Source organism: Candoia aspera, chromosome 6, assembly GCF_035149785.1.
Source record: "Candoia aspera isolate rCanAsp1 chromosome 6, rCanAsp1.hap2, whole genome shotgun sequence".
Classification (NCBI taxonomy): Eukaryota; Metazoa; Chordata; class Lepidosauria; order Squamata; family Boidae; genus Candoia; species Candoia aspera.
Window position 1 is genome coordinate 46,567,466 of NC_086158.1, and position 14,841 is coordinate 46,582,306.

Sequence of the window (14,841 nt, forward strand, 5' to 3'; positions counted from 1 at the left end):
AATCAGAACTGTAAGCAATCTTGCATGAGTTGTGGTACATGCAAAAAAATTCCTCGGAAGAAGGAAGTATCCACTCTGCTTGAATATTTTCCTCATTCTCTGACTGCCCTGTGCTAATCTAGTCACAAACAACAATCACAATTGACCTTCTTGTTATTCCCACCTTACCATTTACTTGAGCAAACAGTGCCCGTCAATTACCCTAGTGCTCCTGAAAATGATCTTACTGCCACTGCTCTGAAAAAGTCTTGAAATGTACAATTCTACTTCCTGTGACCATCTAGCCATGATCTACAGTACACCAGGAAGCTTGATCAAAGTGGGGGTACTGGTGCTTTATTCTGGCATTGTTATATCTTGACTGGTTCCTACCATATATGAGGAATGTAAGAGCTCATCAATATGCAGTGCTATAACTGGTGGTACTTACATTCTGAGCAATTATCAGTGGATATTGCTGGATAGCTCTTGCTTCTACTGTACTTTTTTTCTTTCTGGTGGCAACACACAGGACTGTCACCAAGGGTGAATGATGCATCTTCATCTTCAGATATCTTCAAAGATACACGCTTCCCACCCCTGCTCAAATTATGCATCCAACTTAAAGCAGACCCTATCTAGTATCGTATCCCAACATGAGGAAAGAAAATAACTCCCCAGCTCTGCTTTTCCTTCAAGACTTAACTAATTTCTACAATCTATGAGAACTATTTTCAGCACCAAAACCTTTCCTTTTTTTAAAAAAAAAAGTCCCTGAATACCCTGAATTTTTAAAGTAACACAGTAACATATTCATCTCTACCTTGCAGCCAGTAACATCTATCCCATGCAATATTCTGCAATAATTTCAGATGAAAAGGATTCCATCTTAACAGGCGAGGACAGTAGCAACTTCACACCAATGGAACAGTTTCTTGCTGACTTAAAATGAAGTAATGGCAGGAAAAACCAATATTTCTGAGTAAATTAGTAACATGAAGGTTGTGAAATCTGCTGTGGCATTTCTCCAGATTTGTCTGTGATGTTTCAAACAGCTTCTGGGCCAAGATCAATAAAAACTAAAAATGTCAAGGATCTTTCTTTCCTGGCTGTGACCAAGTGTGAGCCAAAAGCAATATATTAGATTCCATCTACATCAATAACTTATACATTTATCTTTTTTTATAAACAAATGTGATGCATTGGCAGATAATCAGTCTATTAGCAGCATCCAATCAACTCCATCTTTTATTTCAAAAGTAAAGCACCATCTAACTGAAGACAATAGGTGTTAATACTTAGTTGCAGGACTAACTTGTGCAAAGGAGGGCTTAAGAAGTTAAGATAACACTGATGCCAATCATGCATATAGAGAGAAAAATTATCACAAAATCATTGAGCTCATGAAAGAAAGGTGTACATTTTTTTCATGCAGTCTCCAAATCAGATTTCTTTATTTCTTACAGTACCAGGAACACCTACTTTGCAGGGACAAGGCACAGGGCCAGCCCTAGCATTAAATAAGTGAGGCAGAAATCTCAGGCAGTATATTTTGGTGTTGTGGAATTTAGCAAATTCTTAGTTATTTAATCTGTAATTGCTATTTTTTTCACAACCAAGATGAGTGAAGTGCTTCTTTCCTACTATTACCCAGACTCCCCCTCATCTCTCTGTAAGTTGTATTTTCCTTGTTCTCATACCTAGGTTTTCCCCTTGTCCTGGCTGCATTTGGAGAGGAAAATGCATGTTTAAAACAGAGATATTTAACATTATGCTCACTATACACAATTTTATTCAGAATGTGAGTTAATTACATATGTCAGGAAAGGAACTGGAATGTAATCTTTATCAGGACAGAGCATACTGTATCTAGATCCCAATGCAGGAACTGACATCTATGTGTAAGGACCAAAGTGGGAAATTCTGAAAAGGGGAAAATGATCCAGATACCCTAAATATTTAATCTACCTCATACAGCTTGCTCTGCATTTCCTCCTACTGAGAAAGCCTTTGCCCAGATTTTATCTCCAAGAATAGTCTATTGTGGCATGAGATACTCCAAACTGAATGGATTTTATAGGCATTCCCAAATATATTATACATTGTTGAGAGCATGTTAACAGTAGAAGTAGCAACAACACTTCCCCTTATTCTTCCCATCCAAGTAAGAAAATGGGTAGAATGGCACAGCAATCCTCCACTGATGGGCTGCCCGTAGCATAGAGCCAAATTGCTCTTGGGGTTCAGCATGTCTGAAGATTAGGGATCCATACAGAACAACTTCCTCATGCCTACAAAGAAAAAAAACGTAACTGAATCCATAAGAAGACTGCCATCAGCCTCACTGTTCATATCTATTTATCTCCTTCTAGCACAGTGTCATGCTGCCATGCCCTACTATAACTCTTGACTAAATTGTCTTGGCATGGGCATGTTGGTTCTCCCCCAATAGCTAATGGATTTCAGCTTGCATGAAGGCAGGTAATGTCCCATTCTCCATCTCTTCCCCTGCCATTGCTGCCTAATAGTAAGACTATTATATGCAACTAGTAGCCTGTCCAAGGCCAAGAATACACCTGGACAGCTGGCTTTGGGCAGAATTTTTCTTCCACAATACACCAATATAGGTTAATGGTTAAATCTAAGTATTAAACTTAGACTGAGGAAACCCAGGTTCAAGTTGACACTCAACCATGTTAACTTACTGGATTACTGGCCAGTCAGCCCAATCTACCTCAGAGGGTTATTGCTGTGTGGACAAAATAAAGCCACCTTGAGCTATTGAAAGAAAGGTGAGATAGAAATGTAACAAAATCATGTTTTATCCACATGGACTTGGAACAGGGCTATTGACCTATTTTAAGTGCCAGTCACAGATATCCTTCCCCATTCTTTTTGCCTCTTAAAAATCGGATCTCTCTTCTATTTGCCTCCTAAAATTCTGTTGGAAAAATACTTCTTCATCTCCTAAATCCAGGGGTTCTTACCTCAGGATTGAAGATGATGTTGCACCAAAAAATCTCCTGGGCTCAGTCTTTACAGCAGCAGAACATTCTGGCCAAAGAACCTACAGCTGATTTAGGAAGAAGGGTACCTTCTCTGCAAAGTAATTGTCATAGAGCCATTCCTTTATGTTCCAAGGTGGGTGCATTCAGATATGTTTTACTCAGCATAGTAACAGAGATGTAAATGGCTGGAATCAAGCTTTTCAGTAAGTAGATGAGGAAATTCAGGAATGTGCCTGAGGTTCAAGCAGATCAGTCATTTTGAAACGCCTGTAGCCAGTCCTAAGACATCATTGAGTAAAAGGGCTGTGAAGTTGGCTTCTCATTTGCTATTGCTGGAACAAAGTTCCTTCCTAATGAAGGTTTTGTCAAGGGAGTGCCAACTCCACTATTTATACTACTGGTATAAAAGCACATCAGTGTAGAGATTTGCCAGAGGCAGTCTTGGTAGCTGCTCAGGAAGTTTGAAAAAAAAGCATAATATTTTGTGCCCAAGAAAATATTAGCTGCTTTTCAGAGGTACCTTTCCTGTCCTAGGGCAGTGAGTGACCAGCCATGAGCATAGTGAAACATTCTGTTTCTGTGATGCAAACTGTTGTTGGACTCTGGTTCCAAGATTTGAGTGATTACAGGTATCAGGCTATAATACTGTCAGGTTTAATCACTTCATACAGTGTTGTAGTGCCAGGCAGCACCATTTCTCCACGAAATTCTGAATTCATCCATGCTGAACCCCGACAGTATCAGGAGTTTTCTGAATTACGTAACTTTCTGTTCAAGAATTCTTGCTGCTATGGAAATGATTTCCCACTCTCTTCCTTTTGACCAGATACTAGCTTCTGAATTAATGATATTTAAACTACTATGGCTAATTTGCACATTTATATTCAAAACTTCTCTTTTTATGTTGCTCAGGCACCATAAAATTCTACTTTCACCTGCCTTAAATTGGATTAAGTGTAACGTTTTATGCAGAACAAATTGCAAGTGTTTCCAGATTATAACGGGCAGAAAGATACAAGGCCCTACCATAAAAGGAGCTAAACCACACTTTGGAGCCTGGAAAATAGCTCCATCCCTTGCTAGTGAGGTATCTTCTTTATTAAGATCCAAATCCTGGATATTTTTAGGAAGTCTGTATAAAACAGTTGCTTTAGGGGATATGAACTTGGAAAGCTTTATTTCTGGATACCTGTCTTTGAAAGATACCCTGTGTAAACTTTGGGCCTATAAGGAGTTAACTAGGGAAAATAAGTTATGATGCACCCTGATAATTACCAGCACCACCTTTGGCCTCTGCTATCTTTTATCCCATCACTATGAACATTCCTTCCTATCCATAATGATTGGTTTGAAAATCATTAAAAGAGCCTTCCCAAATCTGGCACTCTCAAGCACATTGGACAAAAATATTCCTATAATTCTCTTCAGATGGAAACTAGAGTTCCACGCTTCTGACGGGAACAATTTTGGAGAAGGCTGCTTTAATACAGGACACTGAATAAGTGAGATTTCATCAAGTGAAGTAATAATACACAGAGCAACATTTATGAGACAAGAAAGCCTAATTTGAGCACATTCTTTTGTGAACTGAAACCCATAAGCTTGGAATCCATTCATGGGGGCAATGCTTAGTTCTGGGACATATTAAACAATACCCACAAAGGTAATTTCTGAGCATATTCAACATGTAATATTTTTCTTATTTCAATTAGCATACATCTGGAATTAAAAATCAGCTCTTTCAATTAGAGGGTATACATCTTCAGTTGGCAGGAGCCTTCATCCCTCTGTTTTCTGAAAAATAAGTTACCATAATAATGCTACAAAATGCTATCAGGGGTGTATTCAAAATTTTAAAAGTTTACAGTAAATAATTATTTATAAATATCTGATTAAAATAGAATATCCCCAGGTTAAACAAAGTGAAACTCATGAAGGCCTTAGGTTATAAAATCTGAACATTAATTTCTAAGACCCAAAACAGGATAGTATGAATAATAAAACCAAGAAAGCATCCCAGAAGGTGATACTTCTGAATTCCCAGGGATTTCCTATAGCAATCAGATACGTTGGAAGCACAGATCAGGTCAAAACTTCCCAGACCCATAGAAACCCTCCTGCCAAAGTGAAAGAAGACGAGAGAGAGAGAAAAAACCTACAATCTGGTTCCCAGGTTTTCCTCCTAAGGTACATCATTTTTAGCTTCTGGGTCATGACAGAATGTGTTCATCTGTGGATGAAGAGATCAGTCATCTGGAGGCAAGAGCATTCATTGCTGTTAGAAAAATAGGGGATGTACATCTTTTCCTCAGGAAGGTGATAAGGATTTTTGTACATCCTTGCTGTTAAAAGTCAGAAGCCACATCTTTTTGTAAATTTGATTTTTCTCTTGTGCTCCCGCACTTTTTTTGTTTTTTCTTTCTTTGTGGTTTTTTGTTTTTGTAGTTTTTATTCTTCTCTTGAAACCTAATAAAATTTACTTTAAAAAAAAAGGAAGGTGATAAGGAGTCTGGAGCAAGGTATCTATAGGGCTAATTGTATGCGAGGCTCATCCATCTATTTGAATAAGGTCTGTTTGCACTTCTTCAACTTCTTGCATCTCTCAGATGATATCGTGGTGCCCCCGGAAACGCCGTACCAAGCAGGAGAGTCCCGAGAGCAAGTACAAGAAGGCAGTAATACCGGCAAAGACAGCAGCAGTTAAGTAGGCGGTGTAACTGCAGGGCTGGCTGTAACCTCGCAGGGTACAATAGCTGATGCTCCGTGCCTTGTAGCCTATGATGCCTGCAGCAGCCGTGAAGAAAATGACTCCAAGCAACAGGTCATGCAGTATGTTTGTTAGGAGCCAGCGGGTTCCCAGCACAGGCATCAGAGTCCAGCGGCCCAATAAACTGAGCCCAAAGAGAGCCAAAGTAAGAAGCCATACCAGGACTGCTGCAAAAACTGCAAAGTAGGTTGCTCCTTCGTACTTGTGCGCCGCTAAAGTTACCCAGCAGACAGCACCCAACAGCAGCTGTGCTAGACGCAGCCCTCCTAACAGGCTTCGTAGAAAGGGCCTATTCAGGCTCAGAGATTCTCTAGATGCTGGACACGGGGGCGGAGGTGAGGAAGGGGGTGGCGGAAGAGGCATGTTTTACCACTAGGTCCTCCGCAGCTCTTGTCTCGTCCTGTGCCTTCTTCAGCCGAGCAAACCTCACTCCCTTCTTAGGCACTTCCTCTGTCTGCAGCTGCCAAACATCTGCAGCTTAGCAGTTGTTCCTGCACTAGGGCCTCTCAATTTCCTGTTCCAGCCCTCCCTTCTCCCCCCTTGCCCCTCCTTTTTTTGGAGCTCTTTTTATTTCTCCTTCCTCTTACTAACAACTCCCTCCCTCTCTCCATTGCCCCTGTAGCTCTAGCCAAGAAGTCTTAAAATAATTTCTGAAGGCTGACTTTTTAGCATCATAGTTTCCTCAGCTCTAGTACTACTTGGGCCAGCAGGGCTCTACCAAACCAAAAAGATTGGGTAAAGAAAATGTGGACTCTGCAAACATCAAGTTCAGTTCCTCTCTTCTGCATGGAGAGGGGCCAGGTGATAGTCACTCATAAAACTCTCTGGAAGGGAGAACTTGACGATGTAGAGCTAAATGTACAAATAGTTTCTTCATCTGTTGCTCTGGCATTTAAATCGTTGCATTCTTCTTTAGATTGTCCAGAGGCACCCCCTGACTTTGAACAAGCATAATCCCTAAAGGCTGTTTTCAGCCTTCCTTTCTCTTTGCTGCAAGCAAGAACTGCCTGACCTAAAACTAAAGCTGATCTGATTGCATCAGTAAATAATTTGAAAACCACACCCTTTGTGTTGAGTTAAGAAGCTGGAGCATGAGGGACTTGGAGCTGTCCACCAAGGCATATTGTAACTGCAACAGCTAGCATACGCTTGGATTTACAGTCCAATGCAAGTTACGTTTGAGCCAGGAAAAATGCTTGCTATAGCAACTGAATCCCAGATGAATTCCCATCCGTATAGAACTCTTCCTTTTTTCTGTAAATTTCATAATCTGTCTACTATGATGTATTTTAAGTTCTGTTTCAAACTAGTTCAATTTTAGTTCAGCTCCACAACTGAATCTTTCAGACCTGTTGTTCACTGACATAAAAGAGCCCATTCTTTGTATCATAACTTAATTTTGGCTTTCATAAGCTCTTGCAAACAAAAAATTCTATGTGCTGCATGTGGTTAAATATCATAGGTCACTTGACTGAATATGTGCCAGCAAGTCTTCATTGACTCTTAGTGACCACATCGATTTTCTCCATGACTATCTGTCCCTGATCTTTCAGATCTTCCAACAGTGTACCCACCCCCAGTGTAAGTGAGTCCATCCACCTTGTTGCTGGTCATCCTCTTCTTCTCTGTCCTTCCACCTTTCCCAGCATTAGAGCCTTCTCTGGAGAGCTGTGTCTTCACACAATGTATCTGAAGTAAAATAATTTGGGCCTGGTCATTTGCACCTCAAGTAAGAACTCTGGGTTGATTTGTTTGACAATCCATTTGCTTGTTTTCTTGGCTGTCCATGGTATTCTCAGGAGTCTTCTCCAACACCAAAGTTCAAAAGCATCAGTGTTCTTCCTATCCTGCTTCTTCAAAAGTTTGTTTCCATAGAGCATCACAGGGAATACCATTGCTTGCAAGGTTCTGTTCTTTGTAGGTATAGACATATCACAGTGTCTGAACATCATTTCCAAAGATTTCATGGCTGCTCTACCAAGTGCTAGTCTGTGATGTATTCCTTGACTGCTTTTCCTTTACTGTTGAGATAGGTCACTTATTCTTGGTATTTTCCACATATGGGTACTAAAACAGCATGTATAAAACATGTATATGTTTCTTTGTGACTAATAAGAATATCTAATAATGGTGGGGTTTTTTTTAACATAATTACACATTTAGGTTTCAGGAAGCTAAAATAGCTGCAGCAAATAACCCTAGATAAGTGTCATAGGGGTCTGCAGGTATGGAACATTTGTATCCAGGTTAACTAAAGGATGCTCTTAAAATGTATGTGCCACTTATTTTCCTATATATTCCTATACTGTGTGTGTGTGTATATATTTTTTTTAAGTGAAAATTTTAAACACGAGAATAAGACTAATACAAACTAAAATAGACCAAAAAAAAGGAAAAAAGGAAAGAAAAAACTAAAAGTGCAAAAAGAAAAAGAGTAGCAGAAAAATAGAAAGAAAAAAGATACAAAGGTACCCAAGTTTCTTTATAAGGGAGGGGAAAAAGCCACAAGGTAAATATAAGATTTTACAAGATGCAAAGGAAAGAGGAGGATTGGATCTACCTGATTTGAAATTGTATTTTGCAGCTTGTTGTTTGGTTTGGATGAAAGAGTAGGTGTTGCTGAGAAATAGAAGACTTTTAGTGTTAGGAGGACATGACCTGAGATTTGGATGGCATGGATATTTGTGGTACAATAAAGTCAAGGTTAACATAGGTTTCAAAAATCATTATGTTAAACGTGCCATATTGAGAAAATGGAACAGATACAAATCCAGGCTATGCCTGAAAACAGCATTGTGGCTCTCAGCACAAGAAGCGTTCTATAGACGAGAAATAATAGGCAAACACAAATAGTTAACCTATCATGAGATACTAGAAATTTGTAAAGGGGGATATAAAATAAAATCAAGAGAACAACTGATGGCAGAAGGACACAATTGTCAATGGTTTTCTTATTTAGAGTTGTCAGAAAGATTTAAAATAGATAAAATATATGTTATTGAACATTTTAAGACTGGTTTTGAAACAATTGTGTACAAACGATAAACATGTGATTGCTAAAATGTATACATTGTTATTGAAATTTGAAACAAGAACAACAAGCTAAGGAATGCATGATAAAGTGGGCTAAAAATTTTGGTTATACAGTAATATACAGATGGAACAATGGGAATATATGTGGTTGAAAGGACTGACATTTACACTATGTTACAATCTTAAAGAGAATTTTTATAAAATGATGTACCGTTGGTATGTGACACCAGAAAAACTATGTAGAATATATAAAGTTACTTCAAATTTATATCGGAAATGTGAACAAGAAGGGTCATTTTACCATGCTTGGTGGACGTGGAAAAAAGGCTAGAAAATTTTGGGTTCAAATACATACAGTGATTCAGAGGATTTTAAAGGTTAATATTCAACCGAAACCAGAAGTTTTCCTCTTAGGACTGATGGATAAGCAGTTGGGAAAAAAATCATGGAACATTTTTTTTGTATATTATAACTGCAGCAAGATTATTGTACACACAAAGATGGAAAGATTTGGCATTACCTATGACAGAGGAATGGTTGAAGATGATGGCACTTGCTGAAATTGCCAAACGGATTTATTTGATTAGAGAAGAGACAATATCTATGTTTACTGGTGATTGGAAATTCCTTATGGACTTTTGGTGTAAACAAAAGAAAACAAGCTTATGATTTATGGTTTTGATGATTAGACAGGATAGATTATAGAAAGAAGAGAGTCACAATTTAACTTTAGAGAGAGAGAGGTCAATTGTAACTGCTGTAAAGAAGATCCGAAGCCACTTATTTTCTGTAGTTAAGCTGCCGAATTGTACCTTTTCTCATTGCCCTGTTCGTAGAGACCGCTGCAGTAACAATCAATGCTTGAAGGTTAGGCTTAAATTCTGCTTCCTGGCCTGCAAGACCAGGCAAAAGAATCGGCCAGCATTTGCAGCAGGCTGACTCAGTCCTTGGGGAGCTTAGGGAAGGCATTCTTCAAAGCCAGGCTCAAAGCCTCCATTGTAGGCCGGTAAGAAAAGAGCATTCACTACGCTGCTAAACATCGGGAAAAATATCAGCTATCACGGTGCCAGGTTAGTGAGCCTTTTCAGCAGATGGTTATTGTTTTTTCATATTACAGACTCTCAAGAGAAGCTGGCGGTGTTCTGCAGGGCTATTCTTTTGTGTCAAAATAGCAGAGGTGCTTTGGTACAACCAATGGACAGAACCCTCAAGGAAGCTGAGAAGCGGTGGGGAGGGAGAGAAGAAAAGAAATCGCCCGCGCCTGTCACACTACAGAGTTACAGGTCATCTACTCATAATGGATGGCGGCCCGCACTTCAACGGAGGTAAGAGCCTCTCTGCGGGAACCGAACGCAAAACGCGCCCCCGGTGAAGGAGAACGTCTAAGCAACGCTCTCCAATCACCTAGCAGGCTAACGCCCTTCTTGCGACGTCAAGAATCCTGCCTGCCACGTGTTCCCAAAAGCCTCACAGTCCCTCCCTCGTCCCCATTTGATTGGTTAGATTGCTGTCTTCGGCGTTTGGTGAAGAAGCAGCGGAACTGATTGGCTGAGTTGCGTATTGTCAATTCTCTTCAGTGGCCAAAGGTACCTTCTCGGGATCCGAGCATGAATAACTGGAATCGGCCTGAGAAGGGAGAGTAGATTCTTCTCGAGCTCGGGCGCTCTGGCAGGTCTTCGAGAGCCTTTGAGGGGCCGGCGACTTCCAGGAGGACGGCAGATGCCAGGTCCGTGAGTGCCTGCAGGCCCTGAAGGTCTCGGCTTCAGTCTCGATCGCCGATCTAAAATTCCGGGAGGGGAGGGCAGGCCCTGAGAAAGAGAGGTGATTCCTTAATGCTGTTCAAAAGACGTGCGAAGATTTCTTAGCAGCAATTCAGAAAACTCCCCTTTGATGAAATTCATTGTAGTTGGGCAGCTTGCCGCTTTGACATCCTGCTGCTGCAGCTTCTCTTCAAAAAATCCAAAATGACCGTGTGGGGTAGGAGGTTCTCTGAATCGAGGGACTTGCCCTGGATTACTCAGCTTAATGACTCGCATGCGTTACTTACTATATAATAATAATGGTAGCTGAGAGTTGCGAATATCGGAGTGAACTCTGTTAAGGCCCATTCGATCGAGAGGTTACCTTCCTAAAGCGGGTATTCAAGCCTAGGTCTCTCGGGAGTTCAGTACCGTTCCCAGTACTAGCTTCTGCACTACTTCAGTATTGAGGAACAAGTAAGAGTGCTCCGTATTGTAAAAGGATGCAGTTTTACCTCGTCGGAACTGAGACATTAGTGTTAGCGCTCTCGCTCCCCCCTCCCCTTTTCAACTAGATTCGTGGATGAATCGAGGTGACTCATTGGCCTAATCTGCCAGTTTAGCAAATAAGACTCCCAATTAGAATTGCTGCTGCTCCATCATGTGCATTGTTCATTTTCTTATTACTCTATTTAGGACAGCTGGATGGGTAGTCTTTTCACTGGAAGTTGTAGCTGCTGTTATTAGGCTTTGTCAAACAAAAGGCATGTCAAGGCCTGAAAGGCTGATGGGAAAATACAGTCCTGTTGCTGAGTGAAAAAACTTCCTACCCCAAATGGATCTACCCTTGTACTCATCCCAGCTTGGATGAAATAACCAGGAGCTTGTATTTCCTGCTAGTTGAGCAAATGTGCGCTGTGCAAACCCTGACTTGACAATACATATTCTTTCTACCACCATATAAGGACTACTGTACATGATTTTCACATTAAGCTGTGATATCTGGGTAATGTCGGCATGTTAGGTCAATGAGAAGCACTGAATTGATGCTCTGGAAAATTCCATAACTAACCACAATAGCAGAGAGAGAGAGAGGAGTCTGTCACTGATATTTTAATTTGGATTCTTGCACAGAGCAGAGTTAAGACTCAATGGCTTAAATGGTTCCTCCCAGTTCTATGGGGAATCATGTCTTCTGGGAGTAGTTAGGATCAACTGTGTTCAAAGGAAGCTTAGTTCTGGCTGTGGCCCCAAAATGTAGATACCTCAGAGTAAGGCTATTGAATATCTATACATGTTTCCATTTGGAGGGGCCCAGGTTATGATAGGAAAGAGGAACTGCTGTCAGGACCAGTTAACCAATCTGCTTCTTCCTGGTTTCATCTTTTCCACAGAACTGCCACTAGCTACAGAATGGAGAGATCGTAGCACCATGGGGACCCCAGCCTCTGTTACTTGTGACTTGCCACAGAATCAAATCCCCAAATCATGCACTCGAAAGAGAGCATCTGCCAATATTTTCCAAGGGGTGGGGTTACTGCAGTTACGTCATCTCTTCCATAGTAGTGGGGATATGCAAGCAGAAGAACGAGCCCAGCTAGTTTGGGAGCGTGCAGAGAGTCAGTGCATTACTCGGGCCTTACAACAGCTCCATAGAAGGCAGAGAAAACTGAAGCTGCAAGCCAGTGTGAGGCCTCCATCTGGAAAGGGCAGTAATACCAAACTGCTAGAGCTACAGCACTTCAGCCACTTAAGGTATGATTTTAAGTTTGCTTTTATCATATGTACTGCTTTTTAAGTACTTAGATTGCTGGTACTGGAAGCAGAGTCCATAGGCCCCATTCCCTCCCCCAGCAACTTCTTCAGTTGCTTCCAACTAAAAGAGCATGAAGATATTTTTATTCCAGTCCATAGTTGATTAATGTACTGTACATCTTTCTTTAGGGGTGAAGGAAGGATTTATTTAGCTTATTTGTGTGTTTTTTAATTGAATTCTTGATGGTTTTCTTGCATGTCTGCATGTAATTTTTTTAAGTAAACCACTTTATTAGGTATTGCATCCTGTTAAGCAAATAAAATCACATTTTTATCTCCTCCCATATTATATCCCCAATATCTACTTATACCATAGTCTTCAATTTTACTAGCTCCCAATTCATACTTCCTTTTGTTCTAATACAGTAGAATAGGTAGTAGGCAATATCTAAAACAAGCTATCTACCATCTCTTGTAAGTTGCTAAAGCTTATTGTCTGTTAGAAAGCAATACCCTTAGTTAGTTGCTGCACTTCTGAAGTGAACCATTCAACTAGAATCTGATATTTCCAACACCTAATATAGTGGGTATTGTGTAAATATCAGTAACGACAGCACATATCAGGAAGAGCTGCTTTAATAAAGGCCCTATCTTGAAGCACCTTTTGCTTAAATTATATTCATGGATATTACAGTAGTAACCAGAACAGATAAAAGGATTTTTATAGGGCTTTCAGAAAGGGAAAACACAGGTTTTAGCTCAGGTATGTGAATAATTTACAGTATTGTAAACCAGAAGAGACAAAGTTATGGGCAACTGTAGGGGAAGATGAAGGAAATGATAAAAGGCATCTTGTGATGTTTCAATACCACCTCTGCCTTTTGGAACTTGCATTATGATGTCATGTGCAACTACGTAAGGGGCAAAGCTTGCATCATAACATCACAAGACACGTTTCATAATTTTTGTCATTTTGTTAAGTCTGGGCTTGCTATAGACAATCCTGGGCAAGTTCTCTATTCTCCTTTCCCATTGTTAAAGATTTTTTTTTAAGCACAGAGTATATCCACCATGGCTAAACATGCTGTAAATCAGCAGTAGGTAAACTGACATTTTCAGATGATTTGGATTTTATTTCCCATCGACTCTAACTAGCATGACCCATGGCAAATTATGGGAGTGGTAGTCTAAAATATCTGGAGAGTAGACATATGCTTCTGCTAATGTAGCAAGAGGGTGTTGAGTGGAAGAGGAGCCATATGATTTTTTTTCAACTTTGCTGTTTTAGCAAACCAGCACCATAATGCTTCAGTCTCTATTCCTTACTTTGTCTGCTTCTAAGAGAAGGGAACATATTGCAATTCTTAATGAGACTTTTGTTAACCCACAGGATTGAAGACTGTACTACATCTTCTGCTGTTGATGGTGACAGCAGGAAGGAGATAGAGACAGCAGATCAAAGGGGCCATTACATTGCTTCCCAATATAGGAAGCAGGAACAAGAGATGGGTGTGGCTACATATACCAATGAAAAATGACCCTATTCTTATGCCAATGGTTGTGGCTGGGTGTAATCAAACTAGACTGGAGAAGCCTCAAAGGGAGAATGTTTGACAAATGATTGCAGGTAACAGCAGAGAAAATTGAAAAAATCTTTTGCTTTTAAGCACTTTGGTTTGCTAATTTAGACTTGATCAGTTTGTTATGTCAAAGCACAAACACTACGTATTTTAACTATTTATGGTTATATTTAATAAAGCTTCCTGTCTGAAGACATTCTCCAAATGTAAGAAGAGTCCAAATGTCTGTCTATTTCAAAACTGCTTCCTCATAAGAGATTTCTGGGAAATTCACAAGCAGAATGAGGAAGCAAGAACCTTTCCCTATTATTCCACATATGGAAATTTAGCGCTGTTCAGAGGTGGCCTACATAAACCCTCTCTCACAGTTAACAGCTGTGTATTTATCTTCCGTTACCTGATCTACTTTCACAAATCATGTTTTAGAGAAACTGATTTGGTCATTATGCATTGTGTAGTTAAGTATGTTTTGTCTAGCCTATGAAAGCACATACAGGCATTAGCATAACAATTTTACCTGATACCAGAATGTAGAAGGCTGCATTCCCTCACACCACCAGCTTTCATCCCTTTTTGCCCAGCAGGGTGCCAGAGAGAGAGACTCTCCCTGCCAAAGGTGTGGACTAATTGCTTGCAGTGGGCCATATGAAAATACAGCAAGGTCTACATCAGTTCTAGAACTGTAGGCTGTCCACCCTTGCTTAAACAACATTGAACTGGGAAGGTTTATTTAACGAAAATGTTTTAGTGACCGCAGCAAGCTCCAAACATGTTGGCTAACCCACTGCAAGTAGAACTTAGAACTAAATGCTTTCCCACCGCCAACAATACACACAAATAATATTCTAAAGGCAAGTACCTCTCTCCTGCAACTGCAGAAAAAGCACCAAAGAAAGCCTACTAAGTTCATTTCTATATGCTTGGAATATCACTTCTATGTGTTATATGGAAAAATAAGGTCTTTGGCAAGAAAGAGTTGA

General features: G+C 40.2%; 2 protein-coding genes across 2 annotated transcripts; one reads left to right on the plus strand and one right to left on the minus strand.

Annotated features, from left to right (window-relative positions):
* Positions 1-1,214: 1,214 nt before the first annotated feature.
* Positions 1,215-6,291, minus strand: MARVELD1 (MARVEL domain containing 1). Its single transcript, XM_063307006.1, has 2 exons — positions 2,967-6,291; positions 1,215-2,270 (listed from the first exon to the last, which is right to left on the minus strand). The coding sequence occupies exon 1, from the start codon at positions 6,115-6,117 to the stop codon at positions 5,590-5,592; it is 528 nt and encodes a 175-aa protein (XP_063163076.1). The 5' UTR covers positions 6,118-6,291; the 3' UTR covers positions 1,215-2,270; positions 2,967-5,589.
* Positions 6,292-10,379: 4,088 nt separating this feature from the next.
* Positions 10,380-14,233, plus strand: AVPI1 (arginine vasopressin induced 1). The gene is made up of 3 exons (XM_063307007.1): positions 10,380-10,513; positions 11,921-12,281; positions 13,672-14,233. The coding sequence occupies exons 1-3, from the start codon at positions 10,507-10,509 to the stop codon at positions 13,817-13,819; spliced, it is 516 nt and encodes a 171-aa protein (XP_063163077.1). The 5' UTR covers positions 10,380-10,506; the 3' UTR covers positions 13,820-14,233.
* Positions 14,234-14,841: the final 608 nt, after the last annotated feature.

Excerpts from the sequence above, each read along its gene's own strand:
- AVPI1 (XM_063307007.1), top strand. Across the intron at positions 12,282-13,671 it reads CAGCACTTCAGCCACTTAAG|GATTGAAGACTGTACTACAT; the intron begins GTATGATTTTAA and ends GTTAACCCACAG.
- MARVELD1 (XM_063307006.1), bottom strand. The coding sequence starts at position 6,117 with ATGCCTCTTCCGCCACCCCCTTCCTCACCTCCGCCCCCGTGTCCAGCA.